At 47.8% G+C, this 17,680-nt stretch overlaps 1 protein-coding gene across 1 annotated transcript; it reads left to right on the plus strand.

The window, feature by feature from the left end:
* Window positions 1–279: 279 nt before the first annotated feature.
* LOC119378053 (chorion peroxidase) lies at window positions 280–17,473 on the plus strand. Its single transcript, XM_037647300.2, has 7 exons — window positions 280–388; window positions 2,110–2,245; window positions 4,384–4,593; window positions 6,587–6,712; window positions 9,454–9,672; window positions 10,744–10,913; window positions 17,367–17,473. The coding sequence occupies exons 1-7, from the start codon at window positions 280–282 to the stop codon at window positions 17,471–17,473; spliced, it is 1,077 nt and encodes a 358-aa protein (XP_037503228.2).
* Window positions 17,474–17,680: the final 207 nt, after the last annotated feature.

The raw sequence follows: 17,680 nt of genomic DNA on the forward strand, positions 1-17,680 counted from the left end.
CAATACACCTTTGTCAACCCCGCGAAAGGCGCGCTTGAGGTTAGGCAATGAACTGTGAACGTCAAGGCAATTTAACGCGTGTCTCTCAAAATGCGACTCACTGTGTCTTGCAAGAAGTCTGGTCCGCGATTGTATAAGCAGGCCTTCGCCTTCGAGAGAGTGTAACATGCGACCGAACTTTTTTTTTGGCAACACGTGATAAAACATAGCGAGAACCTTGACGGAAAGGGCCATTATTATGAAAGCGTCGACGATGAGCCGCAATTATTCGCAGGATTCATGAAGAACCAGTACGACTACTTCGTGGGGGAGCTGCTTCCCCGGAGCTTCCACGTCAACGAGGACCGCTGCAGCAATCCATCACAGGGCCAGTACTGTTTTAGGGCAGGTGAGTAACACGAGACTCAGCAGAAAAGGGTTGTGCGCATAATCCGCACATTTAGCTATTTCTGAAATGCCCTGACGCGCAAAAAGGAAGTTGCATTCATCTTTAAGCCTATCGTTATTTCGCGTTCATTATTATTATTATTCCTTATTATTATTATTATATTATTATTATTATTATTATTATTATTATTATTATCTTATATATTATTATTATTATTTAATTTGATGCGGAGAATCAACGCGCACGGGTCTCAACCGTTGTAGAGTGAACTGGACACCATCACTGAGCGCCCGCTGGGGGGGGGGGGGGGATTAACTATCGCTTATCCTTGTACCAGAAGACCTGAAGTCCCTAGCTTTCCCCTTGTTAGAACGAAGAGGGGAAAACCTTGGGACTTTCAGAAGACCGGTTCTGTGAATGACGAGAGGCACATGACGAGGGAGGGGGGAAAAGTGCGGCCGTGGAGGACAGAGTTCGTTGGACGGTGGAAGCGTGTGCACGTGGTGTAGAAGGTCACGCAAAATGGTGGCCGGCAGCCTGACTGCGCAGTCGAAATCGTGGATCGAGTTCGGGCAGTCTTCGGCTGTGGCGTATAACTCGAGTACCTGCTCAACCTCGACTAGCGGCGTAAGGCAGAGAAGCAGCAGACCGGAGCCCAGCAGCTCGGACCTTCGACGAGGCACCGACACCAGATAAGCGCCGCGTTCAACGGCTCTCGTCAGGACTTTCTTAATCGTGTTACACCCATTGTTTATTTTAAACCCCAGAGATTATTATTATTATATCCATTGTTTATTCATCGCGAGTTGTTTTTGCTGTTTACATGCTAGCGCAGCGTTCGTATGCATAATGTCGCGTGTATTCTTCGAGTGGGTTGGGTAGTTCTGACTATTTTGGGGGGTTTAGTCACCATGTGGTCCGCGTTGTGTGTCGCGCAGAGGTAGCGAGGTTTCTCGCACGTAGTCGGCGTTTTTTTTTTTGTTTGTCTCGTGTGCTTTTATGTTGTAGTAAATTGGACATTTGTTTTGTATGTACGCTGTCTCCCGTCTCTTGCCCATGGCCCGCGTTCGCTCAGGCGTCGACCTATCGCCGGTCACTGTCGAACCGCTTACGTGAGTCCGTTGTCCACCCATCCCATCTAAACGGAGAGGGCAGGTATCCAACCTACCAATTCCTGACAACCACTACCACGAAAGTTGGCGAAGCCTTCATAGAAGGCTTTTTTCTTTACATTTGTTTTTCACTGTGGCTTCTAGGCATTCCTATGGTTCAGATATATTCCCTTAGCAAGATTTATTTCCATTTATTGGTTCATGTCTGGGAGTTTCCTGTCGGTAGACAAGGACAAATCCCACCAAAGAGTCGTACACAGTTTCGCTGTAGAGCACATCGTATAAGTTATGCATGCTACGTTTCTTGATATACTTCTAGAGGACGCACTTGCACCTATGACCGACGTGGTCAGTTTTTTAGATGAAACATATGTTTAAAATAAACTTGAGCGAATGCTTTATTTCCTAGCGAAATTTTATCACCCCATGACTGGCGCAGGACAGCCTTAATTGTTTTTGTGCCAATAGATCTAACTAAATGTAAACGGATCCCAGTTTAGTGCATGAGGGAGCGGTAACAGTAATGATTTGAGAAAAAGTATTGTTCAATGATCATATTACAGCACTGCTGCCCACGAACGTTGACGTTGCCCTTTTTTAACATTGCAGGTGATGAGCGTGTCAACGAGCATCCAGGTTTGACAGCCATCCACACTACGTTCCTGCGTCAGCACAACCGCATTGCGGGCTTTCTGGGCCAGCTCAACATCCGACTTAGCGACGAGGAGATATTCCAAAGGACCAAGTGAGGCTCGTTCCACACAGGACGCTAGGTGTACAGATGCTATGCAATGAAACCGCCATGCTGGAGCACCACCAACATGGTGGGGTTTGTGATGTCGGCATGCAGGTTCTCTTGTTATTCATGAGGCCAAAAAACGTTCCAGCGGCGTCGTTATCACTTTGAAGCAGGTTAATAGGCGCGTGATTATGCTGCCTTGGCATCACCAAAGCCGTCATGCACGTTGAAAACTTGTGTTCATGAGGTCACGTGCAAGCTGCTTTGCTACTTTGCTATCCAAACGCGGGGGCGGCTGAGCGAAATGCTGGCATCTCGTCGGTACGGCCGTGTGCCCAAGCCTTTCTGCGCGCTTCGTTCACTTTTGTAGCGTTAGCTACACTTGCCTAGCCGGAGCCGACTTCGCGTGGATCCTCGTGAGCCATGTTGCGCATGCACGAGGATCAGTGATGTCACACAGCTGGCTCACGCGCTCTCCGCCACCGCCGCGAGCGACTCGCCGCTGCTGGTCTGCTCATTCGAGAGGAGTGACATTGTATAGCCATGGCAGACACACTGGCGCCGGCGCGCGCGCAGCTATTCGCCTTCGCTGTGCAGTCGCCGTCTGACACTGCGCTGGAGCCGCTTTATAGCGCCTCTGACTGGCGTTTGCATGTGGGTAACGCCATTGAGAAGGAGAGCGCAAATGCTGCTCAACGGCGCAGAAGAGCCGAGAAGGTTATCTCATCGGATCCCGAAGTAGTTGCCTGGCAATTAGCGGTTCAGCGTACGAAGAATGAACAGAAGAAGGCTAATAATCCTAGACAATTTGGAAAGCTAAGAATAATCAGCTGAACCTTTGCTAACGCTACGTATATCCTGGCATAGCCGAGCTAAGCCGCTGAAATTTTTTTTTTCGTACATTTGGCGACGGTGATGTTCACCTTCAGTGGACAGGGCGTGCAAACACGAACACAAGAAAGAAGTCAGGACACCACAAACGCCACAGGACACCACAAATGGCGCTTGTGGTGTCCCGACATCTTTCTTGTGCCCGTGTTTGCACGCCCTGTCTTTTTAGAATGAATACTTACCAACTAGCTCACCTCTCTGTTATTCTAACCTCCAGTGGTCTTGTAATTGGTCTCACAGTAAAAATAATTAATATGAGGTATGACACTTGTTGAGAAGCGCGCAACCGCCAAAGGGGATAAAGCCAACATAGGGCGAATAATGGAAATGTTATGTGTTAGTGCCCCACCTTCTAGTAGTGTGCGTTGAAAATAGCGAAATGTCGTGCAGAAACGGAGGCACAGTTAGTCTTGCTTAGTATACCGGAAGTATTGCTACTGTTAAGAAAACTGTGTGCGTCTTATTAGTAATGACGTTCCGCTTCACGCGCCATTGATCTGCCTCATCGCCCTCCACTCTTTTCAATAAGTCCAGTTGATAGTTTACGCTCAGTGTGTCTCGTTCGTATACCATGTGTCCTCCCTAACTTTGCGTACCCTGCAACTTTAGCGCTTTTTAACACCTATGCAACAAAAGCAGTCTAGCCTTACCTTTAAGGGGTACTGACACGAATATTTTCAGTGGTTTTTTTGCGTCAAATGAAGGGTCAAGCCTTCAAGAGCCTAGAAAATGTAGTGCCAAGCGCGAGTGAACTCTGATAAAGTAATTACAGTATGTTTTTAAAAGCTAGTTTTGGCTCGTACTGTACCCTGTCGTCACAACACGGTATGAGCTTCTCGTCACGTGCTCGCACAATATATAGTGAAGTTTCCACGGCCGCTCCGCACGGTGGCTCCGTTTGTGACCCACAAACGGCCATTTAGGAAGTTTTGATGACGCACAAGTGGCCACCTTGGAAGTTTTGGTACCTAACGTCATCATAACTAGCCATACTGCTGCGCGAAGTCACTAGGATTTGTACTGTAGCCTGACGTCAAGCTAGTGTCGATGTCAGTAGGTGCGCCAGGGAAAAATTGACTTTAATATCAAATTAAACTATCTTATCTGTATTTGCTGAGCTTCACACTTGCTCAGAGCCATCTCTGCATACAGGAGATTTGTATGGCAGAGCAAACTCGGCTTCGAAAGAAGGTGTCAGTACCCCTTTACGCTTTGTCTTGGAAGGTGGTGGTATCGAGCGTGTGCTTTGGCAGGCGGATCGTGGAGTGCCAGTTCCAGCACATCGTGTACTCGGAGTGGCTGCCCATCATCGTGGGGCCAGATACGATGATTCGCTTCGGGCTCGCACCTCTCTCCAGCGGCTACACCACCTACAGTGGCAGCGTGGACGCGACCATGCTGAACGAGTTCGCCGCCGCCGCCTTCCGCCTCGGACACACGCTCATCGATGGAACCTTCAATGCGTGAGGCCCCATTCACTGCATCAGTATACATGTGACGGTGGTTGCATTGTCGCGCCCTGAACATCACGCCAGCATAACACCCGACTTCTTGTCACCTGTGAAAAAGCGAATCTCCTGGCTTTGGATCTTTCTGTTTTTTTCTTCGAGAGTGCGCCAAACTTAGTTTTTTTTTTTTTTTGAAAAGCTGACGCGGCTTAAATCATAAATGTGTGTGAAACTTCAAAAAAATCCTACTCTTACTTTCAAGTAGAGCGTATTTTTTGTTATTTATATTCTAAATTAGGACATCGTAAAGGTGATAGCGATTGTAAGCTCCGAAAGATCCTCAATGAAGAGACATTTCAGCGTTCAACAATCCGATCACGCTAACTGCATGGCTCCGCTTGTTTGATGACCACGGTGCTGCAGGTAGGCAATATTACGTTTGATTTTTGCCGCAGTTGCAAGAATCATGACGCTACTAGCCCGTCAGTTGATTAGTCTTCAATAATTGATGCCTTCATTTGCAGGCTTTAGTTGTCATGAGACCGTTGTGTAATGATTTCTCCCACTGTACTGACAAGCATACTAAACAACCAAATAACACGCTAACTCTATTTATTGGTCGTGTTTTATGCCGGAAGCAAGAATAACAAAACCGCTTCTCTGTCGCAAATATACGAAACACGAGCACTACTGGCACAATCAAAATTCTTGGCGGGTGACCTCGTACCACTGAAAGCACCACTGCATGCTATATAAAAAAAAACATGGTTGATCCTTCCGTCATAGGAATCGGTAAAACACGGCCCCGCCACGGTGGCCTAGTGGTTATGGCGCTCGACTGCGGACCCGAAAGTTGCGGGATCGAATCCCGGCCGCGGCGGCTGCATTTTCGATGGAGGCAAAAATGTTTGAGGCCCGTGTACTTAGATTTAGGTGCCCGTTAAACAACCCCAGGTGGTCGAAATTTCCAGAGCCCTCCACTACGGCGTCTCTCATAATCATATCGTGGTTTTGGGACGTTAAACCCCAGATATTATTATTATTTATATCGGTAGAACACGAAAGTAAACCGTGTCTTTGCAAAAGTAGCTAAATGTTTGCTGTACATTGATATAAGAGAGCTTGCACAATGTCTATTGGGGTTAGGCAGCTATAGCACTAACGTGGTTGCACCTACGTTGACGCTTGGTGGCCCGACGACTAACGTCCATGATCAATGGTTAAACAAACCTTTGTGGTAGCTGTAGTAGTTAACGGTGAGAGCGTACTCAGAGACAGCGGTGTGTCAGCCAGAAGGGCATCGCTTATTAGACACCGAATTTAAGTTAAGCTCGCCATCTTAAAGAGTTTAAGAACACTGCGGCGGGACTAGAGCAAAACGCAACACGTGCCGTGTCTACCCTCTAGCCAAGCCGCGTTTTTTCTCGAGGCGAGTGTAAGCGGGGAAAGCGGTGTTATAGCCAGGTGAGACAGGCACGCGTCGCAGAGCTGTTTTTAACATGGACGGATACTATGACCGAGGCCAAGGCTTGGGCTAAGATCGCCACCTCGCGGTGCGTTAAGGCGTTGACAAAATTGCTCTTGGAAACGCGCCGAATGGGACGGACGCGTAGCAACGACGCATTGCAGGAGCTAATCGCAGAAACCACGCTAATAACGCATTACTTTAATTTACCGCTCCTAGATGGCGGCACCAACCCCGCCGACCGAGCACTGTGAGAGGAAAAGTGGGAGATATAAAAGGCGCGTTTGTAGAGCCTGCAGAGTGTGTGACCATGGCGCAGTGGATAGCATGCCCGGTACCTGTAGTCGCGGACCGAGAGGGCGTGGGTTCGACTCCCGTTGATGAAGCTTTTTTTCTTTGCGATCTGATCGTGCATTTTCGCGACGTCATTTCCGTGACGGAAATACGTCACTGAAGTCATAGTGGACCCCGGCGAAAAACTTTCGTGTTAAAAAAAGAACTGCTACGAAACCGCTTTGATTCGATTGATGCTTCTTATTACAGGAAGTACATGGGCAGAACTACGTTCGAACTGCAAAACAACTATTTCTTCCCGTTCGAGTTCTACAACGGCTTCCTTGAGCCAGTCCTTCGGGGCCTTATGCAACAACGTGCACAAGCGTTCGACAGGTGGGTGAGAATTAAGAGCAAAAAAGAAAATGTCCTTTGAAAAACGGCAATGCACAGCCGCGGCCACGTCTGTGTAGAGTGCGCGATCGAGCAGCCGGTTTTTGCTCTGCGGGGCGACACCTTGAGGCAGTTGCGGGCTCTAACGTGGTCAGCCTACTAGGCCGCGCATGCTCCTGGCACACCACGTCAGAGCCCGAAACTGCCTCAAGGTGTCGCACCGCAGAAAACAGGCCCTTATACGTAGCTTATCTAGATATCACCGGGGCGTATGACAACGTTAAACAGGAAATTGTGTGGGATATATTGAAAGAAGTGGGCCTAGGGGACGACTGTATACAGCTTTTGAGGGAAATATACCGAGAAAATACAGTTTGTATAGAATGGGAAGGAATAAGTAGCAAGGACAGCGTTGAAATTAGGAAGGGGCTGAGACAGGGATGTCCTTTGTCCCCGCTGTTATTCATGCTGTACATGGTGAGGATGGAAAAAGCGCTAGAAGGTAGCAACATTGGATTTAATTTGTCACACAAACAGGTCGGCACGATGGTTGAGCAGAAGCTTCCAGGTCTATTTTATGCTGATGATATTGTCTTATTTGCGGACAGTCAAGATGATATACAGCGACTGGCAGCTATATGCGGAAGGGAATGTGAGGCTCCAGGACTAGGATTTAGTGCAACAAAATGTGCATTGATGGTATTCAATGATCACGAAGACCATGCGGTCATAATACAGGGCCAAAAAATACCGAGGGTAAGCGAGTACAAGTACCTCGGAGTATGGGTAAATGAGGGGGACAGATATATGAAGGTACAAGAGAAAGCATCGGTAGCAAAGGGAAGGAGGAATGCTGCAATTATGAAGCACAGAGCTTTATTGGGATACAATAGGTACGAGGTGCTTCGAGGGCTGTGGAAGGGTGTGTGGTCCCGGGGCTTACATTTGGGAACTCAGTGGTGTGCATGAAGTCAGAGGTACAATCAGGAATGGATGTAAATCAAAGGACGGTGGGCCGCTTCGCGTTGGGCGCTCACGGGAAGACGACAAATGAGGCTGTAAAGGGTGATATGGGATGGACAGGCTTTGAAGTGAGGGAAGCTCAGAGGAAAATGAGATTCGAAGAGAGGCTGAGGAAAATGAAGAAGAGTAGATGGGCAGAGAAGGTTTTCAGGTATTTGTATAGAAAAAGCGTTGACACGCAGTGGAGGAAAAGAACTAGGAGGCTCACCAGTAAATAAACGGCTAGCAGTGCGGGCGATATGGCAACAAGAAGCATTAAGCGGAAGGTCAGAGAGGCGGAGAGGACTTATTGGATGGCAGCGGTGGAAAAAAAAGCCGGCTCTGAGTAACTACCGAAAGGGAAAAAACGAAATAAGGAGGGAAAGGTTTTGTGATAATTCAAGGGGAAGCGCTTTGCTGTTTGAAGCAAGGTCGGGCTGCCTTAGAACGCGTAGTTATAAAGCGAGATTCAATAGCGAAGAAGAACAATGTACATGCTGCGGGGGAACTAAGGAAACGATGGAACATGTACTGATTGAATGTGGCGATATTCACCCATGTATACGTGTGGGCACGAGTCTACATGAAGCCTTGGGTTTTAGGGACAACAATGGAAAGCTGAACACGTCCGCGTTAGAAATAAGTAAGAGAAGGTTAGAGTATTGGTGGCAGAAAAGTAGAGATAAAGTACAAAAATAAATAATGGGGAAAAATAAGGTCATTCTGCCTTAAGAGGCAGAGAGATGGACCGTGAATTGATATTTTTTTGTATAATGACATAGATTTAATCAGTGTAGATAAGGTCTTAAGCCAACTTGAAACAAGGAAGTTTTTTTTTTCTTTTTTTTCTTCGAGCCTGGTGGCAGATATGTAACCGCCCCGTTATAAAGGGGACGCTCATAACATCCATCCATCCATCCATCCATCCATCCATCCAGAGACTTAGGCCAACATTAAGAAATAGAAGACAATATAAATATATATAGTTGTCGAGCCTGGTGGCACACTTGTCACTGCCCCGTTATAAAGAGGACGCTCATAGCATCCATCGATCCAACCGCCTGCTTGCGCGCTTTACACAGACGTGGCCGTGGCTGTAAGTACCTAAAGGAGAACTAGCAGTTGCAGGCGCTAATATGCGGTCGAATGCTTGACTGCCACGTAGAATGCTTGCGTCAGAATCCGACTCGAACCGTGACTTTCGTTATCCACGTCCATCGTAATTTTTCGTTCATCGCCAATGCCACCGACTCCGGCACCGGATTTTCTGCGACGTGGCTACTTAACGCAGTAGCGTTAAGTTTTCCCAATTCTATTCCCCCCGTTCCGGTGTGGTCCAACGCCTTTCCGGAGCAGTCGCTCTGCCGATTGAGCTCAATTGGTGGAGCGACCACCCCGGAAAGGCGTTGGTCCCGGGTTCGATCGCCGGACCAGGACAAATTTTTCGGCAACTAAGAAGTTTTCTTTCTGAGAAATCAGTATGGGTTTCTGAGAAATCCTTGTGGCTTCGTGCTACGAACGGGTAGTTGTGAATTTCTTGCCAGCGTTATTGTACAGCACATGGCAGCCGTTGTCTGAGAGCGATAATAGTGAACTGGTTTTCTTTTCTTACAGTAGTACGTTTCAGTGCATAACGATATTCCCCATAACGAAAACATCGGTTTCAAAGTACCAGCAACTGAGCTCACTCTAAGCCATGCCACAACGCAGCAAAAGTGTCACGAATGATGACTTTGGCGCAGAGACGTGACCGACGGCGTTACCAATCACCTGTACCGACTGCGCAACGAGAGTTTCGGCCTGGACCTCGTCGCGCTGAACCTGCAGCGTGCTCGGGAGCACGGCATCCGCTCTTACGTCGACTACTTCTACTTTTGCACGGGCGTCAACCTGACGTCGTTCGATGCGCTCAAGCAGTACATGGACAGCGACTCGGTCGAGAAGTACAAGGTGTTGTACAAGTAAGCGCACATTGGGTTCATTTTCACCTTCGTTTGCCATGTTTCTAACATGCTCCATATGCTGGATTCTCGTACACGTGAAAGCAGCTTTTGCATGGCACGTTGAACAGTTCCGTGTGAGAGCTGCGTGTGAGAGTTGACTGTGCAAGATCTTTGAAACCTCGAAAAGCGTCAGAATCGATAATGTGCAAACGTGCAATGCGCGTTCAAAATTTTCCGCTCAGGAACGAGCGTAAGAAGGCCACGTATATACAAGGCACCGCAGCTAACCCTAGCCATAGTTTTAAAATACGCCGATGGACTTTACGACGAGGCAACCAAATGCAAGTTGGTGACTGTTGCATGAAGCACTATTCTTTTGTGTTCCGCTTAATTAGGCAAGATGAATGAACTCACTTCTAAAGCAACGAAGCTTGGGGAAAGAAAGGCTAATTATAAAGCTGTAGATCGTTTTGCAAAACGTCTAATTAGACAGTTTCTATCTTTTTGGTTACTAAGTATTAGTGTTCGGGTGCTTCCTGCGGATGTCCACGAAATACAAAAAAAAAATACCACGTGATATTACCGCTCGCGCGCTACATTTGCTGTGCTCCTTAGCGTTCAGCATGAAAATAACCGTAGCATGAGGCCACTTGTGCTGCGGCTTAAAATGCGACGGCACAGTGGCTGCGCGATGACGAACCTGTTACTTCAAGCGATAACCGCTCAGTCTGCTTGTCTTTCTGGCGGCCAAGGTACGAAAGCGTCGCACGTGCGGCCTGCACCGCAGAGAATCTGGTGCTCCCAATGAAGGGGCACGGAAAACGACTTTCCTTGCCGCAGATAAACCTATTCAGACAATGCTGCAAAGTGCAGTTGTTAAGGCCTTACACGTCACATGAGTCAAGATACTTGGCGAGACCTGAAGATACATCGCGAAACCTGAGCGAAATGCTGCATCAATGGCGTTATTTTGGTGTCACCGTACTAGTGACGTCACGATGCTCCTTAGTGTCATGATGATGACGTTCTCCAGAGCCTGACTGCTTTAAAATACGCTCAGGTTGAACCCATATTTTTCCTTATTATCAGAAACGTGCGGGACGTGGACCTTTTCACTGCCGGCATATCGGAGTTCTCGGTGCCGGGTGGAATAGTGGGGCCCACGTTCTCCTGTATTCTGGCCCAGATGTTCCGAAGGCTCAAGTACGGCGACCGCTTTTACTACGAGCACGGATCACAGGCCGGATCACTTACCACAGGTGCAACACTATTTCCAGCCTTCCTTAAAGAGCGCATATTTTCGGACACCCTTCACCGGGAATTGAAAGCACACAAATAGTGGCTCGTAAATCGCTCTGCCGCAGGCCTTGAAGACTTTCCGAGGAAAATTTTGTAACTTACACATAGATAATATCGTACAGGCTGTCAGCATCAAAATCCCATGTCGGAAGTAAGAAATGGGACCTTGATTTTGATGTACGTATACACTAGTACTTGTTCGTTAATAGCGAAGTGAAAATATGCGCTGCATAGATGAACTGAGACGAAAGACAACACGAAACAGACAAGGACCTTGCGATCACAGGGTGTCTACCAACCTGGAAAACCTGGAGCGCAAGGTCCTTGTCTGTTTCGTGTTCTGTTTTTCGTCTCAGTTCATCTGTGCAGCGCATATTTTCACTTAGCAATGCCATACCAATTAACTAGCCCCAGTGGAAGCACTACTAAATGTTTGTTCGATAAGTTCTTCAACCAAGGGCAAGAAACAAAAGTTGGGCACTTGACGGCGAAAACCTGCGGCACTCTTGGTAATGCATTATTAAGTTAAACAATCGACATACCTTGGGCATCGACTTCATCGTGAGAGGCGCGCATTAAAGATCATTCTGCACCTCACGTGGTGGTGCACTACTACCATGTCGTGTGATGAAGTCACAAGCACCTGGCTTGGAGAAGGTCACGCTGGTTTTTGTACGTCTGCCGTGTCACCGTGCAACTTAAGGCCTTAAGTATCCTTCGAGAGCAACTCCAACTGGTAAAAACACATAATCAGTGCGTGGGTTTTTCCTTTCCGACCTTTCTTAAAGGGACACTAAAGGCAAATATTAAGTCGACGTTGATTGTTGAAATAGCGGTCCAGAAACCTCGTAGTGCTCCTTTTATGCCAAGGAAGTGCTTATTTTGAAATAAAATCACGTTTTTAGTGGTCCGCATCGCGTTAGCGCGCTTCAAATCTCCCGCCTGAAAATACGACTTTCATACGTCACTGCTGCCGTGCCCAACGTTGCCCGCTTTTACTGCGCGGCCGCCGACACTAGTAGCACCAGAGCGGAAGTAGCGGGACCCACAGTAGCAACAACGGCCATCGAAGCCATCGAAGCTTACGGCAGTCCCGCAGTCCCGCAGCGAGCACACACGCAGAGGTTTTGACTGTTCAGCACACTGGCGCAATGGCATGACACTAAGCCACATCGAGCGTAAGGGTTCATTCCGCGGCACCCAGTTAAAAGGCACACCGGTTTCCTTGCTGCAGCACTGGCGTTGTGCACCATTCGGGCATCCGGCAATATCACATGCATGCGGCATTTTGTCGAACTTTCGGTCAGAGCGACTTTCACGAGCGCGCAAAACACACGCGGCAGTACGCGATCCCGAAACTACCACTGAGACGCGACCGCGTGAGCGAAGCAGGGCGCCGGGCGAGGCGCAGTTCGGCGAAAACGGAACCTTTGAACCACGCGCGCCGTTCCCCATATGGCAACGCCACGGGCGTTCTTTTTTCCATGAATGAAGCGGAAACGAACAAACAGCATTTTATTACGTCTTTTGATGCTCGGAAGGTTCTTTTTTTACTGCTGCTAGTTTGATTACTAGTGATTTATTGTAGGCCGACATCCATACGTCATCGGGATCACTTCGAAAATGTACCACCCGTGGCGCTCATCATGTGATACATTTAGCTTAATTTCTCGGTAAGTAGGGCACTGCTGTTGATAATATTGCCGTTTTTGAAGTTGTCATACATTGGTCTTTCACTCTGACATAAATTGTTATTTGCCTTTAGTGTCCCTTTAATATACACAGGGTGTCTACCAACCTGGAAAATCTGGAAAAGTCAGGGAACTTGGACATGTCTGGAAAAGTCAGGGAATATAGCCATGGAATTTCTGAAAAACCTGGCCAGGTCATGGACACTGACGGCAGTCTGTTGTGACCGTCGCGAAAATAATCGTTACCATTGATAAAAGCTTAAAAAGTCGCTCCTTTGGCTGCAACCATAGCGAACAGCTAAGCAGAAGCGTAAAAAGAAAGTAGGCCGAGCATAACTGTTCCTTCTGCAGACCGCACAGCATATCTCGCTTTCCAAGCACAGCATTACTCACGCCGATAAATTTGTGCATGTTTGTCTTGGCCACGATCTTGGCTCGGCTTGAAGGACTTCTGGTTAGCCTAGAAGTGTCATCAGCAGAGGTTTGCCGGGCCATGTCAAGCTTATTCATTGGCAATGCAACGGCAAACGTCCTCAGCTACGCAACGCTGGTAGCACGGGGTAACTACAGCGAAAATTGTCATTTCAGTTTCTTGAGATCATGTTGTTAAATCTGTGATTATTCTTTAGCATCGCGTCCATAGCAGAGCACGTAAACGAAAGGAACACGCCGGCATCCGTGAGTCATCTACGCAATTGAGGTACGACCATGGTGCTGCCCCGCTGTCTGTTGCAGCCTGACAGATTCCTCCTTGCCACCACATATTGGTCAGCGCTTTAAACGCAACCCCCAGCTCTCATTACAGACGTCGAATGACTTGCATTGGGTACCAAGCATTAGAGCCCAGGTAAATAAAATGAAAACATGCGTGTGCCCATCGTGTAAAAAAAAAAGAAAATCGCGTAGTACGACTCCGTTTTTGTGACATTGTCGTTGGTCGTTGTCTGGGCAAAATTCACAGAATAGGCGAGTAGTAGCTATTTTTTACTGAAAAATATATTTTAGGGGTGCGCAAATTAGGTGGAGACACAAAGCAATGGTAAAGTAAATACGATAATCCAGGTCGGATCAGATCCACTCCACATGCTAAGGCTGCAGCCATATTGCCATCTTTCTTGCGATGCAGTGAGTCGCCACGCTTGCCGCAAAGAAGTGTTCATTTAACTCTGATTGGTTGAACGCGGAAATATCCGAGCACTCGTCGCGGATTAGAGCAGTGCCGAACGACGCAAGTAAGTCTCAGTGCGCAGCATGCCAGAAGACTTTCTCGCTCAGTAATATGGGCATCGCTGCTGTCTCCAGTCACGCTGTGAGCAAGAAACACCTAGGCACTGTGAGCTTGTCGCAAAGGGCTTCCTAGACAAACATCCGCGCGTTTTTTTAGTGTTCTGAGACTGCGACGAGTGAATGTGTACCTGCTGTGCCAAGCACGAGTGCTGAAAGTGTGCTTGCTAAGCCAATGGCCATAGCGCCTGAGGGGAAAGCATCTTTAAATGGTTTTCTAGTCAAGAAATGTGTCACAAAAAGACAAATTGTGTCTGAACACTATAGCGACCCATGGATCCTTTTCTTTTACCACTCGAAGGTCTGTTTCCAGTGCGCAGAGTTGTCCAAGCAGGCCATGGAATTTGCTTTAACTCATCATGAAAAAGCTGGCAAAGTCAGGGAATTCGGAAAGAACAAATTCGTAGACACCCTGATACAGTAAACGCTGAATGAAGTTTCGTTACGGTGGAACGACGGTTCAGCGTGGTTTGGGTTCTGATAGTGTGTACAACCGGTCCGTTAAACAGGTCCTTCGAAACGTGAGGTGGGTTCCTACAGCTGCACCGCTATCAAAAAGGAAGCAGTCCTCAAAGCGAGGTGCAATGCCCACGGTCGGGTCTGAGAGCAACCTACGTCAATTCATCAGCGGAAGGAGTCGTCGTTGCTACGCGGTGTTCGGAGGATGTATGCTAAAAAAGCATTATCATGCTCTTTGTCTTAACCCTTTCGGCCCTGGCGTCAGGGGTGTAGGAAGAACTTTTTTTCGGGGGGGGGGGCACCTTCTTGATCTGAAGTGGGGGTAGGGCAGGCAGATGTGAACGAGTGTCATTTTGAGCTCTGTTTGCCATGGCAAAAAAAAAATCAGGGGAGGGGTGGCACGGGCCCGGTGTTCCCCCCTTGGCTACGCCACCGCCTGGCGTCGTCAACTGAGGACGCCAAACAAAATTTTGCCTAGAACCTCGGAAAGGAAACCAAAACTGCTCATTCTTGGGGCAGTACATCTTCAATGATCCCCACTGCAATTAACATCATCATTGTGGCGTTCCTGCGGAGTTCGGAGCCACAAAGAAGAAGCTTGACCGAAGTCATGGGTGACGCCGAGGCAGTTAAGCTGAGGCGGGTAAGGGCCGTCGTCAGGACGAAGCCCCGAACTTGTTTCAAGGACTTCCACACTGCCGAATACGACGTCGGTTCAGATTTTTTATACTCTAATGAGCAGCAGGCATCAAGAAGCCATTTTCCTAGTTTCACGACCACTGAGCCCTGATGACCTAATTTGATGCCATGCTTGCAAATCCATAAATATTTACACCACAGGCTCATTTTTTTGTGTGTGGTCTTCTGAGCTCCTAATTATCAGAAAAACACGCACAACAAGCTTCTCCGACAAAAATAAAAATTCCAGGGCCTAAAGGGTGAATGCCGAACCTGTGGGAGAAAAGATTCTTCAAATTTGGATCATCTTTCCTCTGTGCCGGTAACTGCCGCATTCATAAAAAAGTGGGGCAGCTGCGCCATAGTGGTGCGAAGGGTGAAGAGGCAGCGGAGCTGGTTGGGTTGGCCTCCTCCTCAACCTCATTTCTCTTTCCCACCTCTTGCTATAATATACATGGCTATACTGGCTCTCTAATTTTTCAATCTCTTTTTTGTGTCTGTCTCCTTCTGTATCTCTCTTCTTCTCTTTCCTTCTCTCTTTCTCCCTCCCTCCCTCTCTCTCTTCTTGTTTTCTCGTCTTCTATCTTTTTCTCCCTTTCTTTCTCCCTATTTATCTGTTTCTATCTCTTTCTTCCTCTCTCTCTTTCGGTACTCGTTCTCTTGCCCAAGAGTTATTGCATCAAGCTGAAGATGAAGAAAAGGACGAAGAAGGCGCGTGCCGGTTCATGATGATGATAGTTTTCTAGTGTCGCAACACGGCATAACGGAAAGCTTAACAGCCTCGCTGTATAAATGGTAGGACGAGCGGCCTGCGTCCACATTCGACGCCCATATTGCGAATAACGCGGCGAGAACTGTAAAATAAGTTGGCCAATATAGTCCGGCAGCTCTGACAGGCAGCTGCTTAGTTGCTAAGTGCTAGGACGCGTTACGTATATATAGGCGACAGATATTTCTGTAGATAGATAGATACGTCCACACCTGTGAAACAGAGGATACATATAAGACTAAAAACATGTCGCACCAGTCTGGTTATTATGTTGTATACTTCTGTACAGTAAGCTACTCGACAATTATGTACTGTTATGTGCCAATTAGTACCCTGAAAAATCAATTCAGCCGTACGAATTCATTTTGTGTGATGATGCTTTTAAGTTGAACAAGTTTAACAACGCCCTGTGGTCGACACCTGCTCTTTCTTAAAATTATATAGCATCCAATTCTAAGTGATGAAAGTAAAAAATTGGCGTCCAGCTGTTTGTAGCACAGAGGTACAAATAAATACATACAGATATCTCATACAGTAAAGCTTCCTATTGACGGAAAATTTGTTCTGCATGGTGCCGGGATCGAACCCGGGACCAACCTCTATGCGGGACTGACGCTGCAGATTTTCTTAAAGGGGTGGTGCCATCAAATTTCGAGGCTATAACAAGCCTGTTGTGGGTTTCCTCTGTATGCAAGGACATTCCACACGAAGGGTCGGACACAGCAAACGTTTAGAATATATTTTAATTCCCTTCCAAAGTGTACCTGAATGCTCATTCTCCCGATCGAAATCCATCGCTAGCGCGCCAACACTGACGTAGATCTGTAGGATGGGCAACGAAAGTTGTAGTGACGTCACACCACATCTGCTGTAGCAACGTGAGTGACCTCCGGACCTCCGCCACTTCCGCAACGTACGTACCGGTTGTAGTGAACTAGAATATATTCTAGTTCACTATAGTACCGGCAAAGCATCGGTTGCTACATCACTCGCCGAGTTTCGATCGCTTCCTGGCTATGTGCGTCACAGCCTTGTGTGGTCACGTGACCACGCCTCCTACACTTCTACGTCACTGCCCAACCTCGGCGCCCAGAAACCGAAACTGAAAGTTGTCCAAATCAAAAGGCGATATTAAATTATTTAGCGAGAATGCATGAATCTTGGTGCGTGCATCATGCTTCCTGGAGCTATAGGAAACGCTTACAGCAAAGAACGCGCAAGCCACAAATTTGGTGGCACCACCCCTTTAAGCTAGGAAAAGGTGGTTGTCATTGTCCCCTTCCTTGTGGGATTGCGCAGAACTGATTTGCGTGTAAGATGCGCATTCGATCCCGGCGAAATGCCGGAGGCTTGTGTGCGATGTCAGCCCGCGTTAAAGAACACTTCGCGGTCGCAATTATCCGGAACCCTCAACAACGACGTCTTTCACAGCCAGAGTTGCTTAGTGACGTTTCAAGCAACCAGCCAACTTGAGCTGATTTTTCATAGCAATTTAACAACGACAACCTTTTCTTTCTGTGTTATGATTGCAGGTCAACTTAATGAGATTCGACGAATATCCTTTGCCAAGATCATCTGCGAGAACACATACGTGCTCTCGGTCACTCCAAACGTCTTTCGACCCAGTGGCTTTGGGTGAGTGGCGCTCGGTGTGTCCTGTCCGAGTCAGAATGCAATAGCCGCTACACTAACTCTGACCTTCGTTTTAACAGCTTCACTATAGAGGTTTCACGCACCGCTGCTCTGTGTAAAGGCCCATTCACACTTACGACTAGCACATGTCGCGTGACCTGGTTAGTCGCAAACGGACGCTTTGGAGCACGCTCCCCGACTGCAGTCGCAAACC

The sequence above is a fragment of the Rhipicephalus sanguineus genome, unplaced genomic scaffold, assembly GCF_013339695.2.
Source record: "Rhipicephalus sanguineus isolate Rsan-2018 unplaced genomic scaffold, BIME_Rsan_1.4 Seq6646, whole genome shotgun sequence".
In the NCBI taxonomy this organism is placed as follows: Eukaryota; Metazoa; Arthropoda; class Arachnida; order Ixodida; family Ixodidae; genus Rhipicephalus; species Rhipicephalus sanguineus.